Here is a 19704-nt window from a genome sequence, read left to right as displayed (position 1 = left end):
TTTTTGAATACAGATCCAAATACAGAGGGATAGTCTCGGCATGTCACCACCGGCGCTTCTCATGCAGATTGGTGTTGAGTGAAGTTGCCCCTTGACGCTAATCTTGGGTCAGTTTTGCATTTCCCCCCACTAATGGTTAAGGTTAGGATTGGGGGAAAGAAAGCTGATCCTAGATCTGTACTTGAGGGAAACTTCACACCGGAGCCATGCAGATTCAGTCCCCATCTCGGGGGAGGGGTTTTAGGGGGGCGTTCTTTCAAACTCACTGCCTGGGGGTCAGATGGGGTTCAGGGCGATACCTGGAAGTCGTCCACGGAGGGTGCCGTGCGCTGGGCGGTGCGTCGGCGGTGCCACTGGTGCAGGGTGTCTCTGGCCTCGGAGCTGAGGACCCTGGCTGCCTGTTCCTCCTGGAAGTTCTTGATGAGAGCCATGGCCCCGTACGCACTGGTCAGGTAGTAGCCACCTGGGAGAGGGAGGGTTGGGGAGAAGGGGAGAGCAGGCAGGGAAGGACGTGTTAATGTCTCAACGAGGCTATACGAGGTAGAAAATGACGTATACGGTTTGTATGTTGGTGTAGAATACATTCTGGTGTATAAGTGAGTATATCGCAAACTGTATACTGTGGTATTGAATCCAGTGTCATTATGTGATGGTAGACCTACCCTCTCCATGCAGCAGTGAGGGGTCCAGCAGCTCCATCATGTAGAGGATCTCAGTGTCCAGCTGAGGCATGTCACACTGGGCCAGGACATAGGTCAGCATCGGTAGGAAGTCATCTGCTCCGTACATCCTCCCTGAGAGAAAGAGAGATTATTATTATTTTTATATTAATATTGTAAATCTCCAAAGTAAACTTTGGCAATATGTACATTGTTACGTCATGCCAATAAAGCAAATTGAATTGAACGGAATTGAAAGAGAAAGAGAAAGAGAGAGAGAGAGAGAGAGAGAGAGAGAGAGAGAGAGAGAGAGAGAGAGAGAGAGAGAGAGAGAGAGAGAGAGAGAGAGAGAGAGAGAGAGAGAGAGAGAGAGAGAGAGAGAGAGAGATGTCACAATGGGCCAGGACGTAGGCCAGCATGGGCAGGAAGTCATCCTGCCTGAGAGAGAGTTACACAGCGGGGAAAGGCAAGGTGAGGTATAGGAAAGGTGTGGTCAGATGAAAACACACACATGAACACACAAACACACACACTCAGAAGCATGCAGATAAAACAAGGTTGGGGTTCAATAGAATTTCAATATATATATATATTTTTTTTATCAAACAGAAGAATTAAGGAAAAGTGCTTTTTAGTTTCCTTCCTGAATCTACTGAATTTAAATGGAATTTATCCCAATCTTGTTTAATAGACAACCAGGTACACTATAGACAAATATGTGGAACTTATTCACACTCTCTGCACATGCACCCTCTCTCCCAAAACACATCCTCCCCCCAATCCCACCTACCTGAGTTATCCTGCATGATGGTGTAGATGAGTTTACACACTCGGAGCAGCAGCGACACCTTCTTATCCGGGGAGTACATCTTCCTCATGTTGTGGAACTTGTGGCGGATCTTCTCGATAGCCATGGGGTCAGGGGGCACGGCCCCGTCCACACCCAGGTCCTGGGGCCTCCGGGTCTTAGCCAGGGCCAGGTTCTCCCTCAGCTGCTGCCAGCCTCCACTGCTCACCTAGGAGGAGAGGAAGGAGAAGGTTATGAGCATAGAAATTTAGTTATTAGAAGTGACAAAGCCAGTGCTTAAATGGGAGAGTACAGAGAGGAAGGTCAAGGTTATGGTTATAGATATAGAATTACTAGACAAACAAGGTTATGAATCATCTTCATGGTCATGAATGCCATCTATCAATTATATTTCTATGATTATTGTTCCTTCTATTTATTCTATTTCTATCATAGAAATGTAATTACTAGAAGGGGAGAAAACCTCTCAGACCTGTGGTTATGATGACATCAACTTCAGGATTCTCCTCAGTGTAAACACTGCATATAAAATATATCCTGTTAAAAGACATGAGCTCCCCGACTAACGTTCTACTAACTTTCAGAATCAACTATGATTCTAACAGGTGCTGCAATGGAAAACAAAGCTCACCTGGAAGTCGTGCAGGGCCACCTCCACTACGCCCTTCAGCGGCTTCAACACACATTTGTGCATGGCCTTCTCCAGGACAGTGTCTAGAGATAAAACACAGACACATTGGGAGTTAGTGACTGCTTCCCCACACTGGTTAGCAAGTGCATCCACTTGCCCATATTGTGTAGTTAACTGAGTTCAATCAATCTAAACTGGATCAAGACACACTGCTGTGTGCAGGGCTTTCTTTGTCTTTTTGGAGTTCAATCAATGTTTCACACAATTAGGAGGATGTGGTAAAACTTCCCGTTACATTAGAGCTTTACACTTAAAACTTTTAAAGGGATAAATCTCATGCAACTGCAAACGCTTTCCGGCAATGAAACGGTAAACGTGAACGCTGCAAAACGTCATGCAGTAAAATAAATAGCATCCATAACCATTAAAAACCTCAACTGACCCAGATGCAGTTTGACCGCGCAATGGCATTTTATTGTACAATGGTGCGTACGCTGATGATGAGCTACTTCCACTGCCTTGCCCTAAAACATAACCCAGCCATAAACATAGCTGAACCTGCACACTAACGGACATCACCTCCAGATCCTCAGGAGAATAATGGATACATGCTTGAACACAAACCACACCGTTTGATAAAACAATAGCCTACATCCATCACGTAGCCTAGTCTATTCTTTTTCATCTGACCTCAAACGGTATAAAATCAGTGTCAGCGAAGCGGTGCAGCCTGTTTTCAAGCAAATAACTGTTTCCCGTTCATTGCTGCTGATTAACTAGCGGTGACAGAGACCATGAACCGTAGCCGGCAGCTGGGTACTAAACCGTAGTTTTTATCGCCTCTATTATTTCAACGGGTTATTCTTACATTTGCATTTGTTCACGCCACTTTATCGTGCAAAGCCTTCATCCAAATGAATCTAGTGGCCTATTGTGTGGAAAACCTGAGAGTAGCAGAAGTCTAGAGAGGGGGACTGCTTCATGGTGTTTGACATGAGCAATGCTGGGTTTTCCAGGAAAAGAGAGAGAGAGAGAGAGAGAGAGGTACAGAGAGCTTAAGAGAGAGAGTACAGAGAGAGAGGGAGGGTGTACAGAGAGAGAGAGAAAGAACGAGAAAAAGAAAGAGAAAAACAAAGAAAGAAAGAGAAAAAGAGGAAGGTTTGGTGAAGTGTAAGGTTAGAAAACTCCCCACTCCCTACAGACTACACAGCACTGTATTCTTATATGTAAAGGAGCCAGTTTAGCAAAGCAATGTCAACCAAGGTAAAACTGTGTAGCGTTTTGCTGTCGGCTACGACTAATAACATAAATATGATTCTGAATACATGGAGAGGTCGGTAGATTATTAACATGGACTCGAGAGCTGGATAAACACACACTGGTTAATAGTTCATACACATGAAGTAAACACACACACACGTCCCTCTACACTTCCTTACTGCTGGTTTCCTGCCTCCTCTCAGGACTGGCCTTGGCTCCTTGGTATGTTGGGCAATGTTTGTTATGTTGCTATCCCTCCTCTCTAAGCCTTTACAATGGGCTACACCCCTTAGATAAAAATAGTTCCTTCACTGTTTTTGGAAGAAAGGGTTCTTTGATGATTATTTGGAAGACAAGAAGTGTTCTACATAGAACCAGCTGTCTTTCATCACTGTTACGATTTAAAATGACAAGTTATCAAACCCGTTCACAGGGTTGGTTAACTCTGGGGGATCCTTTGGTGTCTAGACAGTTAGGTAGATTAGCCTTTGGTTTCCTTGCACCTTGTGTGTGGAATGAACTGCAATGCACTTTAAAATGGGTGGAATTGGTGCCTCTAGGCCATTTCAGACGGTTGTCAGGGGACCTTTATACTGAAGAATGTGTCTAGTTTTTTATGATTTGCTTTTGGTGTATTGTTGTCTATAATAACGCATATGTTATTGTGTATATGAATATGTAGTTTAATGTGTTTATTGTATTTTGATGTGTATTGTGGTGCTCTACAGGGCTCATCTGGAAAAGAGACCTTGGTCTCAGCATTGACTCTGTCAAAATAAATAAATAAATAATAACATACTATTTCCCAGCATGCTCTATTGCAGGGAGATTTTCAGAATTGTTTGTTTTACTGTAATATCTGTGTTTTTGCATGTACATTGATTGGTTGATTCATTTTATGCTACACAAAGATAAATACCTTACAGTTTTCTAAACATCCAATCTGTTGGATTTATGGCACCCGTTACTGAGATGGTTGTTCCAGTTGAGATGATTTTGGTAGTGTCAGTATTCAATCTTCCCTACCCTAGCAGTCATTCTCAATGCAGGTTGAAGGTGATTAACAATTCCACTTGTTAGATATCCTAACTCTGACTGGATTCCAATAGGAATTACACATCACTTTGCAAGCCAGCATAATGTGACTTGCAGGCCTGGTGTGGCCTGTAAACCAGGAGATTCTTATCACCACTGTGTTAGGGTATAACTAGGACCTCAAAAAAAGGCCAAAGACTTCTAGAACTAACTCAAGATAGACTAGAGCCTGTCGTTTCCAATAGGAGCAAATTAATCATAGTGTGCAGAACAAGCAAGGAGGTGGGCAGAGCCAAGCATGAGCTAGTGAGATCCTATTGGTGCGTTCTAGCATTTATTTGCATATTTCCGTTAGGGAACGCCTACTCTGTGAAGTGCGTGTGTGCAATAACTCAATTCACCCTTGCACTCCTTCTAAACAACAACTTATTTTACAACTTTAGCAAATGGTAAAGTCTACAAAACGCAGTCCACTCTGTTTGTTACAGATTCTAGTTTGGAAACAGAAAACTGTATGGAGATCAAATGTTTCATCGATGAGAAAATTAGCAGAATGTTGGCCAAAATCCATTGCGCTTTATCTTCTCCCACTGCCGGCCACTGGGCTTCCTCTGATCACCATAGTGGAAACGCCAACCGGATACTTCACATTTATACTTCCTGTGAAATATCTGACTCATTGTTCTATTTGTGGAAAGGCCTTATGATATACACTACCGTTCAAAAGTTTGGGGTCACTTAGAAATGTCCTTGTTTTTGAAAGAAAAGCACATTTCTTGTAAATTAAAATGACATCAAATTGATCAGAAATACAGTGTAGACATTGTTAATGTTGTAAATGACTATTGTAGCTGGAAACGGCTGACATTTTAATGGATTATCTACATAGGCGTACAGAGGCCCATTATCAGCAACCATCACTCCTGTGTTCCAATGGCACATTGTGTGAGCTAATCCAAGTTGATCATTTTAAAAGGCTAATTGATCATTAGAAAACCCTTTTGCAATCATGTTAGCACAGCTGAAAACTGTTGTTCTGATTAAAGAATCAATAAAACTGGCTTTCTTTAGACTAGTTGAGTATCTGGAGCATCAGCATTTGTGGGTTCGATTACAGGCTCAGAATGGCCAGAAAAAAAGACACTTTCTTCTGAAACTCATCAGTCTATTCTTGTGAGAAATTGCCAAGAAACTGAAGATCTGGTACAATGCTGTATACTACTATATACTATCACAGAACAGCGCAAACTGGCTATAGAGTTAGGATTAGGTTTAGTTTTAGGGTTAGGGGGTTGGGGTTAGTGTTAGGGAAAATAAGATTTTGAATGGGAATAAATTTTTTGGTCCCCACTTGGATAGTAAAACAAACCTGTGTGTTGTATGTGTATGTGTGTCGTGGGTGTCTGTGTGTGTTGACAGTCCTTCTCTGGTTCCCTTTATAAACACACACTTGGTTACTCTACCCCCATGCCCACTCTTTACCTCAATTACCAGTAAAACTATCAATTTCACCCCCCCCCCCCTCCCCTTACCTCAATTACTAGTAAATTGATCCAGTTTGGGCTTTTAAATGACATTACGAGGACCTACACCCATTTCTCCCTAATGTATCTTATACATACAGTGTGCAGTCTACACTGACATAGTATGTCAACAGTGAGTGTAGGAGAGCACAGTCCAAGCTTCACTTCTCTATTCCTGGAAGCCTTCCATAGCCTGTGGCTTTTACCATTACGTCAGTCTGTCTGTCTATACAGGAATCCCATTTGTGTTACTAGTCGAGACTTAACTCTGTCAACATTGTATCTGGTGGCAAACACGGAACATCCTAGCCTATGTTACTGTCCTTTGGGTCGTAGAATGTTACTGTGCCTGGTTTAGTAAATGTATGCATAGGCCTATCGAGAGCATTGGTAGTCTTTTATTGTTATGTTTATTACTTTGCATACTTCTAGGAGGGTAATAATGTCTCTGTAAGACATTGGTTTACATTATACAGTCCTCTGCCCCATAAACTACAGTTTTCTGTTTCTAGACCCCTAAGCTGAAATAGAGAGAGAGAGGGAGAGACAGAGACAGAGAGAGAGAGAGGGGGAGAGGGAGAGAGAGGGAGGGAGGGAGAGAGACAGAGACAGAGACAGAGACAGAGACAGAGACAGAGAGAGGGGGAGAGAGAGAGAGGGAGAGAGAGAGACAGAGAGAGGTCAGCTACCACTCCAACAACCACTTCTTCTCTGAACAATGCTTGGCTGTTGTTGTTTACAAAGAACAAGGGAAAAGAGCCGAGTGTAAAAATAAGGCTACATATTCATGCAAATACTTATTCAGCCCAAACTCAATGAAAACCCTCTTTGACAACATTGGTTAAGTCAGCCTCCATCACAATTTCATTGTCAAACGTTAGCACTTGCTTGCTTCAGCTCAGTGTCCTCAAAATCAGGACTACGTATTGTAGCCTCCTCTAACTAGGCCTATTTTCTGTCACTAGTAAGCTCATACCATATTTGGTCCCACATTAGATTAATCCCTGACATTTATGGATTTAGGTTGGGAGATAATTGTCATTTTTGCCATTCCAATTGAGCCACAAATGTAGCTTGGCAGTTGGCACCACTGTGCGATTTTGTGCCAAGCTGGAGAGGCCAGGAATAACTGACTGTAGGGAAGGGAGGGTACACTGGCATCTCACTGGCATCTCACTGGCATCTCCGTAACCCAACACTGGTTTCTATAACCAGTCTGTCTTAACGTGGACTAATAGGGACTAATAGCTGGGCTAATTTTCATCATGTATATAGGCTAAGTCTTGACAGTTTATCACTGTAAATATGGATTAGGTCACTTCGAAACTAGTTTTTAGGTGTTACTTCCCTATTAGAGCTGAAGTGGTTGGAAAGAGAGCCAAAATGAGCACATAATTGTGATACGAGAAACACCCACACATTCACACAGACGTTCATGTGAAGTACGTATGTATCTACCCACACACCAGCTTCCTTGTAGTTTGAGTTTCAATGATGTGTACAGTAGGCTATAAAGACACCCCCCCCCCCCCCCCCTCCACCCACACACACACACACACTCACCTATCTGATCCTCGGGTATGAGTGATTCGATGGGCGGGTCCAGTTCGGAGCTCTGCGTCAGGTAGGCCTTCATCTGGGTCATGAACTGTCTGAGGGTCTGCAGGAGGTCTAAGCCTGACGTATGACACCCCTTATTCTCCTGTACAAAACTGATATAATCCTGAACCAGGCATCCAAAGTAGGAACTCTTGTCCCTGGAGAGCTCTGCTATCCTCCTCACGGCTCGCCTTTCTGGGGTCATGAACGTGCTGAAGACTCCAGAAACTTTTCGGAAGCTCAGCGCAACTTTGACCCCGACTCCGACCCCTCTCCGGCGGGCTTTGAAGGGAGGACGGAGGCCCTGGTCCAGGTCGTTCTCCAGGCTGACGCCGTAGTCTTCTTCTTCGTCACAGAGGTCTTCGTCCTCGCTGCTGTCCTCATTGTTGCCAAGGTGATGCCGTAATCTGAGAGGGGGGCTGGCGGGGAGGGAGAGGGGAGGGTGGGAGTAGTCCAGAGAATCTGAGGAAGAGGTGGAGATGGACATGTCGCTCAGCCTCCCCTCTTGTCCCTCTCGCCTGGGGGTCTTACCCGGAGGGCTGGGGGGGCTACCAGCACCATTTCCCACTATGGAGGGAGCGGGTATGGCCGGTGCCTGGCACGGGGGAAGCTTGGCACGGGACAGAGCCTTGGCGATAGTCTCATCATCAAGAGCGATGTGGCACCGGTGGGCGTCGATGTCAGGTTTTTTGGGGCGTGGGGGAGGAGGGTGTTGAGGGTGATGGTGGGGCACAGGGATGGCGGCGCTGCTCGTCGTCTTTTTGGAATGGCTGCTGTGCCTGGCACCCATGGGAGGGCGAGGGGTGGGGCGAAGGTTCTGATTGGATGAGGGTTGCAGTGGTTGCCTGGCGACAACAATGGCTGCGGGCGTTTCGGGCATGCTGCTCTTGGGCTTCTGGGGAAGAGGGGTGGGGGGAGGGGGAGCTTGGCGGCGCTGGGAGAGGGAACGGGGGGGCGGGGGCCGAGGGGGGCGTGACTTCCTTTTCACGTTGGGGTCCGTGACAGGGGCCGAAGACGTCCCACCGGTAGTTCCCGGGCTGGGGGTGGAGTGTGTGACGTAGGGGGAAGGAGAGGTGGAAGAGGATTGAGGGTCTTCCTCAAGCCGCCGGTGAGTCTGGAGGAAGAGGGGGTTGACGAAGCAAAGAGCCCCGTTGGACTGGCTTCTCTCCAGGCGAGAGGAGGTGGAGGAAGGGGGAAGAGCTGGAGGAACGCTGCTGTGGCGAGTCACACTCTGTTTCTCTTGTGTCCTCTCTGCACCCTGGTTGTCACCGTCTCTGTCAGGGCGCTGTGGTGGAGGGCGAGAGGGAGAGGTTGTCCTTCGCAGGCTGCCTAGAGCAGAGTGCCAGAATCCTAACAGGAGAGAAGAGATTAGGAATCATTAACAGAGTCCACACACTGTATACATTGAAAAACCTCCAAGAGCTGCCTAACCACAACCTGACCCAATAACACTCAACGTCATGATAATCATTCAAACACACAGACAGACACCTTCATACCTTCATACACAGACACATACCTTCATACACAGACACATACATACCTTCATACACAGACACATACATACCCTCATACACAGACACATACCTTCATACACAGACACATACATACCTTCATACACAGACACATACATACCTTCATACACAGACACATACATACCTTCATAAACAGACACATACATACCTTCATACACAGACACATACATACCTTCATACACAGACACATACATACCTTCATACACAGACACATACATACCTTCATAAACAGACACATACATACCTTCATACACAGACACATACATACCTTCATACACAGACACATACATACATTCATACACAGACACACACATACCTTCATAAACAGACACATACATACCTTCATAAACAGACACATACATACCTTCATACACAGACACACACATACCTTCATACACAGACATAACCTTATACACAGACACATACATACCCTCATAAACAGACACATACATACCCTCATACACAGAAACCTACAAACCACCTAGCCCTAACCTCGACCCAAACACACAAAAAAAAATGCATAAACACCCACAGGAACTACCATCAACACCCCTTTCCCACTTACTTTATCCTCCAGTTCACTGACACATCCACAATATAGGGCAAGTAGCACTGTAGTTAGGCAGTCAACCTTTAAATATCCCTCTCTTTCTTTCTCTCTTTTCCTCTGTGATCCTACGCTCTTCTGAGGCAGCGGAGAATGTGGTGAGCTCAGCCCTGCATCGCCCAGCACTGATTCAAGAATGCTGTCCTGACAGACACACACCCAGAGAGACAGAGAGACGGACAGGGAGTCACACATGCAAATTCCACAGGGGTGGTGGGAGGAGTCTATACACTGGAGAGGCCTACAGTAGTGTATAGGCCCTCCTCTTTCTCCTCTACCTCCCTTCTCTTTGACCGAGTTTCCTGCTGCAATGCAGGACATTGGTTTCCGTTACGATCGTCTCTTCTGTTTTTTCACATGTATCGACTGAATCAGTCTGTTGTTTGCTGGCACTTGGTACACAAGTCTCTGTGCTAACTCATCCAGACAAACAATCGCACACTAAGAAATACTTTACAGAATAACGGCATTCATGTAATAGAATCTACAGACTGTTATAAATGATTCCATAAGTCACTTTAGAGGACTGCGAAGCACGTTCCGTATGCATTGAATTCCACAAACACACACACACCCTCTGCACAGCAACACACCTGGGGCGATAGAGACCGAAGGAGCTATGTCGGGCACCGCTCTAAAGGTCTCGTCATACCTCTCTCGTCTAGGGACGGAAAAAACTCGGTGGCATTGATGAAATGCCCACTTGAGAAACATGACCTCTGGAGCTAGACTGAGACAGGCAACCTCTCTCTGATCTTTACCCCACCCAGAGTGCACTCATCCTGGGCTGGGTTTAGCAGTGACCCCACAGGGAATAGCCTGGATGGATCTCCTGCAGAGAGCTTTACTGATAGTTCAAAGGACATTTCTTCCTCCACTACTTTCTGAGCCTTGGACAGACTCTGTACCCAGAGCTAAATTGTGTGTCAGTAATAATAATAATAATAATAATGTATTCATAAGCTTCGGTAATGGAGTATACTGCAACAAAGTGTGTCTGTAGTGAGTGAACAAACTCAATTCAGTAGGGGGAACCATGTCCGCTATTCCCTTCATGACCTCGAAGTTAATATGAATAAGTAATGAACTACGTTGAAATGACTTAGCCGAGTCAAAGTCTGCTGCCCTTGGAAAAACATTTGTGCCGCAAAACAATATCCTTCGTGCCCCCTGAGAGAGAAAATACCCACTATGCATTTCTGTACAGGATTTACTGCAGTGTTTTTGCAAAAAGGCTTGTCCTTTTCTGTAAAACACGGGTGACACACACAATATAACATAGATGTCTTGAGACGTGTCTGCAAAGATTCCAGAACATAGACACAAATATCCATTTGAAATAGAACCTGTCCATTGGAGAAGGGAGTTTCCCTAAATGATTGTGTCAGCATACTAAGAAAAGATCCTCATGTAGACTGACTGACTGACTGACTGACTGACTGACTGACTGGCTGACTAACTGACTGGCTGACTCTCTCTCTCTCTCTCTCTCTCTCTCTCTCTCTCTCTCTCTCTCTCTCTCTCTCTCTCTCTCTCTCTCTCTCTCTCTCTCTCTCTCTCTCTCTCTCTCTCTCTCTCTCTCTCTCTCTCTCTCTCTCTCTCTCTCTCTCTCTCTCTCTCTCTCTCTCTCTCTCTCTCTCTCTCTCTCTCTCTCTCTCACACACACACACACACACACACACACACACACACACACACACACACACACACACACACACTATCACACACACACGAGGGGTCAGAGTAAGCCTGTGACTGATGTGTGTGCCTGCGTCCATGCCTGTGTGTGTGTGTGTGTGTTCGTGCCGTGTGTATAATTCTCCAGTCACCACACCCTCCTCCTCAGCCCTGGAGGAAACTGACTCACACACTGGAGTTACAACAGAAGGAAACTAAGAATATCATGACAGAGTGACTAACTAAACCTGCCATGAAACCAGACCACACCGGTCAGCATGAGTTAACTAACATATAAAACTAATAGACGGTATCAGTAGCCGCAGCACCTGTACACATAGAAACGTCACTCTGTGGAATGAGGGGCTTTTTTACGTTATGTATGTATGTATGTACTCAAGGAGACACAGCCCATTTGGATATACTGCCTTCAACAATATGAAAAACATTTATAAATAAATACAATTATGCTGTTTCCTTCTATATCAAATTACTATCGGATAATTGATGTGGATATCATTTTTATGTCTCTGTGTCCAGTAGTTTCACTAGCTAATGCTAATTTGCGTTAGCGCAATTGCTAACTAGAATTAGCGCAATGACTGGAAGTCTATGGGAACAGCATGCTAGCTGTTTTTGTAGACTTCCAGTCATTGTGCTAATGCTAGTTAGCATTGGCTCGCGAAACTACCTCTAACTTCCTTCATACTGGACGCAGATACATATAAATGGTATCCACGAGTTCATCAGACCCTGGGGAAGTAAATTAAGGGCCTCATTGCCAGAATCCCAAACTATCCCTTTAAGCAGAGAAGAAAATAGAGTTGATCACATTCTACCCATCTATTACTGTAGTACCTGCTCCTAGTTGGGCCACCTCCTCCAGGTCCTTCTGAGTCTTGGAGGCTGCAATGGCTTCTGGGAGATTCAGGGTGAAAGGAAGGACGTCCCTGAAAAGAGAAGAGAGAGAATAATCCAACTTTGTCTATAATGTCCAACAGATATTCTGGAGATTCCGAGAGTGGACTTTCCCAGCCTGTATCTCCTCCTGCTAGCTACGCCTGTGTTCTGTCCTCAGGGTGGGTGATGTCACAGGGTGGTAGAAGGGGTTTGTCAAAACAAACACAACAGCCTGAACACCAGAGGGACCGGAGCAGAGAGATGAGGAAGAGAGTGACATCACTGTGCTGTTACTGTCAACTCAATGCCAACTAACAGAGCCTTGAGGCCTAAGCTGGTGAATCTCTTCACTAGCAATCACAATATGCTGACTAAAACATTCCTTTTACTGTCAAATTTAATATGCAAGTTATTGAGGATATTTTCCCTACTAGGTCCCTTGTTATTAATGAACTATAACTCGGGCCTGGAGTTTTTTCCTAGTCACGTCAAGTGAATAAGAAAAACTCCTACCGCTAATGATAGTAAAGTATATCATTATATTCTGTATTTTTTAATGTTTAGGTTTTATTTCACAGATTGAAACTATGTTGTGCTGTGTTGGGCATTACTGGAAATTACTGTGCATTACTGGGCATTACTGGGTATTACTGGACATTACTGGACATTACTGGATATTACTGGAAATTACTGGAAATTACTGGACATTACTGGGTTTTACTGGACATTACTGGACATTACTGGGTATTACTGGACATTACTGGACATTACTGGATATTACTGGAAATTACTGGGTATTACTGGGTATTACTGGACATTACTGGACATTACTGGGTATTACTGGATATTACTGGATATTACTGGATATTACTGGACATTACTGGTTATTACTGGACATTACTGGATATTACAGGATATTACTGGGTATTACTGGGTATTACTGGATATTACTGGATATTACTGGATATTACTGGACATTACTGGGTATTACTGGACATTACTGGACATTACTGGACATTACTGGGTATTACTGGATATTACTGGATATTACTGGACATTACTGGATATTACTGGACATTACTGGATATTACTGGACATTACTGGGTATTACTGGACATTACTGGACATTACTGGGTATTACTGGACATTACTGGATATTACTGGACATTACTGGGTATTACTGGACATTACTGGACATTACTGGACATTACTGGACATTACTGGATATTACTGGGCATTACTGGACATTACTGGACATTGCTGGATATTACTGGATATTACTGGATATTACTGGACATTACTGGATATTACTGGATATTACTGGACATTACTGGACATTACTGGACATTACTGGACATTACTGGACATTACTGGATATTACTGGACATTACTGGATATTACTGGACATTACTGGGTATTACTGGACATTACTGGACATTACTGGATATTACTGGATATTACTGGACATTACTGGACATTACTGGACATTACTGGATATTACTGGACATTACTGGATATTACTGGACATTACTGGATATTACTGGACATTACTGGACATTACTGGACATTACTGGACATTACTGGATATTACTGGACATTACTGGACATTACTGGACATTACTGGATATTACTGGACATTACTGGACATTACTGGATATTACTGGATATTACTGGACATTACTGGACATTACTGGACATTACTGGACATTACTGGACATTACTGGATATTACTGGACATTACTGGGTATTACTGGACATTACTGGGTATTACTGGACATTACTGGGTATTACTGGACATTACTGGGTATTACTGGACATTACTGGGTATTACTGGATATTACTGGGTATTACTGGACATTACTGGACATTACTGGGTATTACTGGACATTACTGGGTATTACTGGACATTACTGGGTATTACTGGACATTACTGGGTATTACTGGACATTACTGGGTATTACTGGACATTACTGGGTATTACTGGACATTACTGGGTATTACTGGGTATTACTGGGTATTACTGGACATTACTGGATATTACTGGACATTACTGGGTATTACTGGGTATTACTGGGTATTACTGGGTATTACTGGGTATTACTGGATATTACTGGATATTACTGGACATTACTGGGTATTACTGGACATTACTGGGTATTACTGGACATTACTGGGTATTACTGGACATTACTGGGTATTACTGGACATTACTGGGTATTACTGGACATTACTGGGTATTACTGGACATTACTGGGTATTACTGGGTATTACTGGATATTACTGGACATTACTGGACATTACTGGACATTACTGGACATTACTGGATATTACTGGACATTACTGGGTATTACTGGACATTACTGGGTATTACTGGACATTACTGGGTATTACTGGACATTACTGGGTATTACTGGACATTACTGGGTATTACTGGACATTACTGGGTATTACTGGATATTACTGGGTATTACTGGACATTACTGGACATTACTGGGTATTACTGGACATTACTGGGTATTACTGGACATTACTGGGTATTACTGGACATTACTGGGTATTACTGGACATTACTGGGTATTACTGGACATTACTGGGTATTACTGGACATTACTGGGTATTACTGGGTATTACTGGGTATTACTGGACATTACTGGATATTACTGGACATTACTGGATATTACTGGACATTACTGGGTATTACTGGGTATTACTGGGTATTACTGGGTATTACTGGGTATTACTGGATATTACTGGATATTACTGGACATTACTGGGTATTACTGGACATTACTGGGTATTACTGGACATTACTGGGTATTACTGGACATTACTGGGTATTACTGGACATTACTGGGTATTACTGGACATTACTGGGTATTACTGGGTATTACTGGGTATTACTGGATATTACTGGGTATTACTGGACATTACTGGACATTACTGGATATTACTGGATATTACTGGACATTACTGGGTATTACTGGGTATTACTGGATATTACTGGGTATTACTGGGTATTACTGGATATTACTGGACATTACTGGACATTACTGGCACAGTGGCACTACTTTCCTTTCATCTACTTCCCTGACCACAAGGGTTTTACGTCATTCCACTTATGGGGTATTGTTGTGTGTTTACTGTAAGTTGGTGTTTTGTCATTATTGGACATTACTGACATTACAGTTGTTTAATGTTTTGGTTTCTATTTCTCAGTTGAAACAAAGTTCTGACGTGTCTTTCACTCTGAGCTGTCTGTCTGCCCAGCTGGCATGAAGCTGGTCTAAAACCAGAAGTGAGAAGTCGGCAGTTGAGACAAGCTATGTCCTGAGTGCTTACTGCTTACTTAACACATGGTACCCGATAGTAAATCTACAGGTTATGATCTTATGGACAATTTTTTACTTCGCTATGCTGCACCCCAGATTGCAGCTCCACTGAAATATATATTTAATTGGTCAGTGGAAAAGGGGATGTTTGCAAATGTATGGAAGCATGCTAAACTGTGTCCTATTCCGAAAGACTGCAAAGAACCCATTACTCCTGCCAATAGTCGACCAATTAGTCAACTCCCTACACTCAGTAAGATATTGAAGGGTATTGTGAGTAGACACATATGGGAGTACATGGAAAAGAATGATCTGATTACAGCCAATCAGCATGCTTATCACAAAAACCATTCCACTACCACTGCATTGGTTGACATGACTGACCAGCGGCTCAATGCTATGGATAATGGTAGATTTGTGAGTGTACTATTTTTAGATTTTAGTGCAGCATTTGATTTAGTGGATCATAAAATAATTTTGACGAAATGAATGCATTATGGTTTTAAGGAGGTAGCATTGAATTGGGTACAGTCATATCTAACTGACAGGAAACAGTCCACCTATATCAATGGGTTGTTTTCTTCCCCTCATGCTTTAAACTGTGGAATACACAGTATTCACAACGGTTTTCAGCTGCCTTGGGCCACTTCTTTATTTAATATATACCAACGACCTTCCTTATGCCTTAGCTGAAACTCAAGCTATTATATTTGCAGATTATACTACAATTTACACAGCAAGACAATCGGTTCAACAGGTACAGCAAGCTTTACAAGGAGATTTGGAGAATACACGGGAGTGGGTTTGCCAGAAGAAACTTGTTTTAAACACCAAGATAACCAAAGTTATGTTGGTCTATTCCACTAGGAAAAGGGAGTACAAATTGAGGAAGTTGCAGAAACCAAACTACTAGTAGTGCAGCTAGACAACTGCTTATCATGGTCGTCTCAAATAACTAATCTATGTAAAGAACATTTTAAAACAGCATGCGTGATCAGAAGGATAGATAAATATTTACCGGGAAAGATTCTTAAGCAAATAACACAAGCATTAATTGAGAGTCAGGTGAACTACTGTTCTGTGGTCTGGGGAAATGCATTATCAAGTGAAGTTAGGAGGCTGCAGAATGCACAGAACAAAGCAGCAAGGATTGTTTTAAGGTGGAGATATGGTTCTTCTGTTGCAGTCATGCACAATGCTCTTGGTTGGTCATCAATCAACAAGATAATTGAAAAAAACATGCTTATTTTATTTCATAATATACATTTAAAACAGCCAAACTCTATTCACAACGGTTTTCAGTTGGTAAGAGACAGACATTTAGTAAATACTAGGAATAGATTGTCCAGACAGAAAAGAGAAATAGGCAAAAGATCATTTCGATTTAGAGCAATAAAGTAATTGAATAATTTAACTGAGCAAACCAGAAACCTTTCAATATATAAATTCAAACAATACTTTAAAACCACTTAAATATAATACATAGGAAAGTTGTGCTGGACTATGGTAGATGAAAAATCAATATATATTTTTAGACTGAGTATTTATCGGGTCAATATGTTAGTGTATTATGTCTGTTTGTAACAGTGTATTAATTATATGTGAAAATGTGTTCGTATTATAAATTGTATTTGAATGTTTAAGGACTCTTGGAAGATTAGTCCAAATGAGGACTAAAAGAGATCCAAATCAAAAAAATAAAAAAATAAAACACAATGTTATTTCCATCCATTTCCATGCAGTTGCTGTAGCTCTCATTGCAGTGGAATAACAACAGAGGGATGAATGACAGAGGGACGCAGGGAGTGGGGATAGGGTGGCGGAGGGAGAGGGGGACGGAGGGAGGAGAGAGAGAGAAAAAGAAAGAGAAAGAGAGAAAGGGAGAGAGAGAGAAAGACAGAGAGAGAGAGAAAACTTTGAGAACATGACTGTACCTGCTGATACAGTAGAAGGCCACCAGGCGAAACAGGTCTGCAAAACTGATCCCAGATCCTTCCAGAGAAAAGGCTGCAACCAGAGGAAGAACACAGAGAACACATCAAAACTGTTCAGACTTTATTACGAGGTACAGCCACATCTAGTCTTGGTTAGCTTCCAGCTTCCACCGGGGCAGCAGGGTAGCCTAGTGGTTAGAGCGTTGGACTAGTAACCGCAAGGTGGCAAGTTCAAATCCCCGAGCTGAAAAGGTACAAATCTGTCGTTCTGCCCCTGAACAAGCAGATAACCCACTGTTCCTAGGCCGTCATTGAAAATAGGAATTTGTTCTTAACTAAATTCCCTAGTTTAATAAAGGTTAAAAAAAAAAATCTTGAAATATATAAGGAATTTCTCCCAATAGTTAGGTTAATGTCCATTCTATTATACTACTTAGCAGGCATGCCCATTACATTTAATTCTAAGTAGTTGGATATGCTAGTTCGGACATTGAACCATTTGAGGCTAAATCCAACCCACATTCAAAAGGCCAAACCAGGCCAGGGAAGACACTTCATGTTGACATTCAAAAGGGGAAAATTCCTAGACATCGAACGTGCACATCTGGTATGTCATCATTCATCTGGTATGTCATCATTCACCTGGTATGTCATCATTCAGCTGGTATGTCATCATTCACCTGGTATGTCATCATTCATCTGGTATGTCATCATTCAGCTGGTATGTCATCATTCACCTGGTATGTCATCATTCATCTGGTATGTCATCATTCACCTGGTATGTCATCATTCAGCTGGTATGTCATCATTCACCTGGTATGTCAGCATTCATCTGGTATGTCATCATTCACCTGGTATGTCATCATTCAGCTGGTATGTCATCATTCACCTGGTATGTCATCATTCATCTGGTATGTCATCATTCACCTGGTATGTCATCATTCAGCTGGTATGTCATCATTCACCTGGTATGTCATCATTCATCTGGTATGTCATCATTCGCCTGGTATGTCATCATTCACCTGGTATGTCATCATTCACCTGGTATGTCATCATTCATCTGGTATGTCATCATTCATCCGGTATATCATCATTCATCCGGTATGTCATCATTCACCTGGTATGTCATCATTCATCCGGTATGTCATCATTCACCTGGTATGTCATCATTCATCCGGTATGTCATCATTCACCTGGTATGTTATCATTCACCTGGTATGTCATCATTCATCTGGTATGTCATCATTCATCTGGTATGTCATCATTCACCTGGTATGTCATCATTCATCCGGTATGTCATCATTCACCTGGTATGTTATCATTCCCCTGGTATGTCATCATTCCCCTGGTATGTCATCATTCCCCTGGTATGTCATCATTCCCTGGCACTATTACTATCCCATTACTCATGAAGTTGTTTAGTTGTAACCCCAACGGTGCAGCAAAGTACCAGAACTGTACATGTCTCTGGAAAGAGAACACACCCAATAGATAATAGCCAAACGCTACATGAGATTTTCCCTGCAATAAATACAGTGTGTCTGTGTCAAGGCATCACTGTTTTATAATCAAGATTAGCCCTTTGAGCAATGTGAGAGTCACATTTTTCAGCAGTGGTGGAAGCGTGAAACAAGTCAAAGGAATCATCTATGGAACGCAAACATAAACGAGAGTGTGTGTGTGTGTGTGTGTGTGTGTGTGTGTGTGTGTGTGTGTGTGTGTGTGTGTGCGCGCGTGTGTGTGTGTGTGTGTGTGTGTGTGTGTGTGTGTGTGTGTGTGTGTGTGTGTGTGTGAGAGAGAGTTTTGAGGTAAAGGCAGGATGTGACATGGTTAAAGGTACACTACCGTTCAAATGTTTGGGGTCACTTAAAAATGTCCTTGTTTTCCATGAAAACATACATGAAATGAGTTGCAAAATGAATAGGAAACATAGTCAAGACGATGACTATAAATAATGATTTTTAATTTAAATAATAATTGTGTCCTTCAAACTTCGCTTTCGTCAAAGAATCCTCTATTCGCAGCAATTACAGCCTTGCAGACCTTTGGCATTCTTGTTGTCAATTTGTTGAGGTAATCTGAAGAGATTTCACCCCATGCTTCCTGAAGTACCTCCCACAAGGTGGATTGGCTTGTTGGGCACTTCTTACGTACCATACGGTCAAGCTGCTCCCACAACAGCTCAATAGGGTTGAGATCTGGTGACT

General features: G+C 42.9%; 1 protein-coding gene across 2 annotated transcripts in view; it reads right to left on the bottom strand.

The window, feature by feature from the left end:
* Positions 1-19704, bottom strand: part of LOC139568543 (ras and Rab interactor 2-like) — a 49123-nt gene that overhangs the window by 3213 nt on the left and 26206 nt on the right. Inside the window, exons 7-13 of one of the 2 annotated variants that reach the window (XM_071390447.1) lie at positions 17498-17570; positions 12193-12284; positions 7480-8865; positions 2099-2181; positions 1450-1675; positions 663-794; positions 300-463 (exon numbers count right to left, since the gene is read on the bottom strand). In XM_071390447.1, coding sequence (XP_071246548.1) covers positions 300-463; positions 663-794; positions 1450-1675; positions 2099-2181; positions 7480-8865; positions 12193-12284; positions 17498-17570 — 2156 coding nt within the window. Of the gene's footprint in view, positions 1-266; positions 464-662; positions 795-1449; positions 1676-2098; positions 2182-7479; positions 8866-12192; positions 12285-17497; positions 17571-19704 lie in introns of both variants that reach the window. The other variant, XM_071390448.1, reaches the window with a different exon arrangement.

This window comes from Salvelinus alpinus, chromosome 2 (assembly GCF_045679555.1).
Source record: "Salvelinus alpinus chromosome 2, SLU_Salpinus.1, whole genome shotgun sequence".
Lineage (NCBI taxonomy): Eukaryota > Metazoa > Chordata > Actinopteri > Salmoniformes > Salmonidae > Salvelinus > Salvelinus alpinus.
This window is presented reverse-complemented; position numbering and strand designations above follow the sequence as displayed.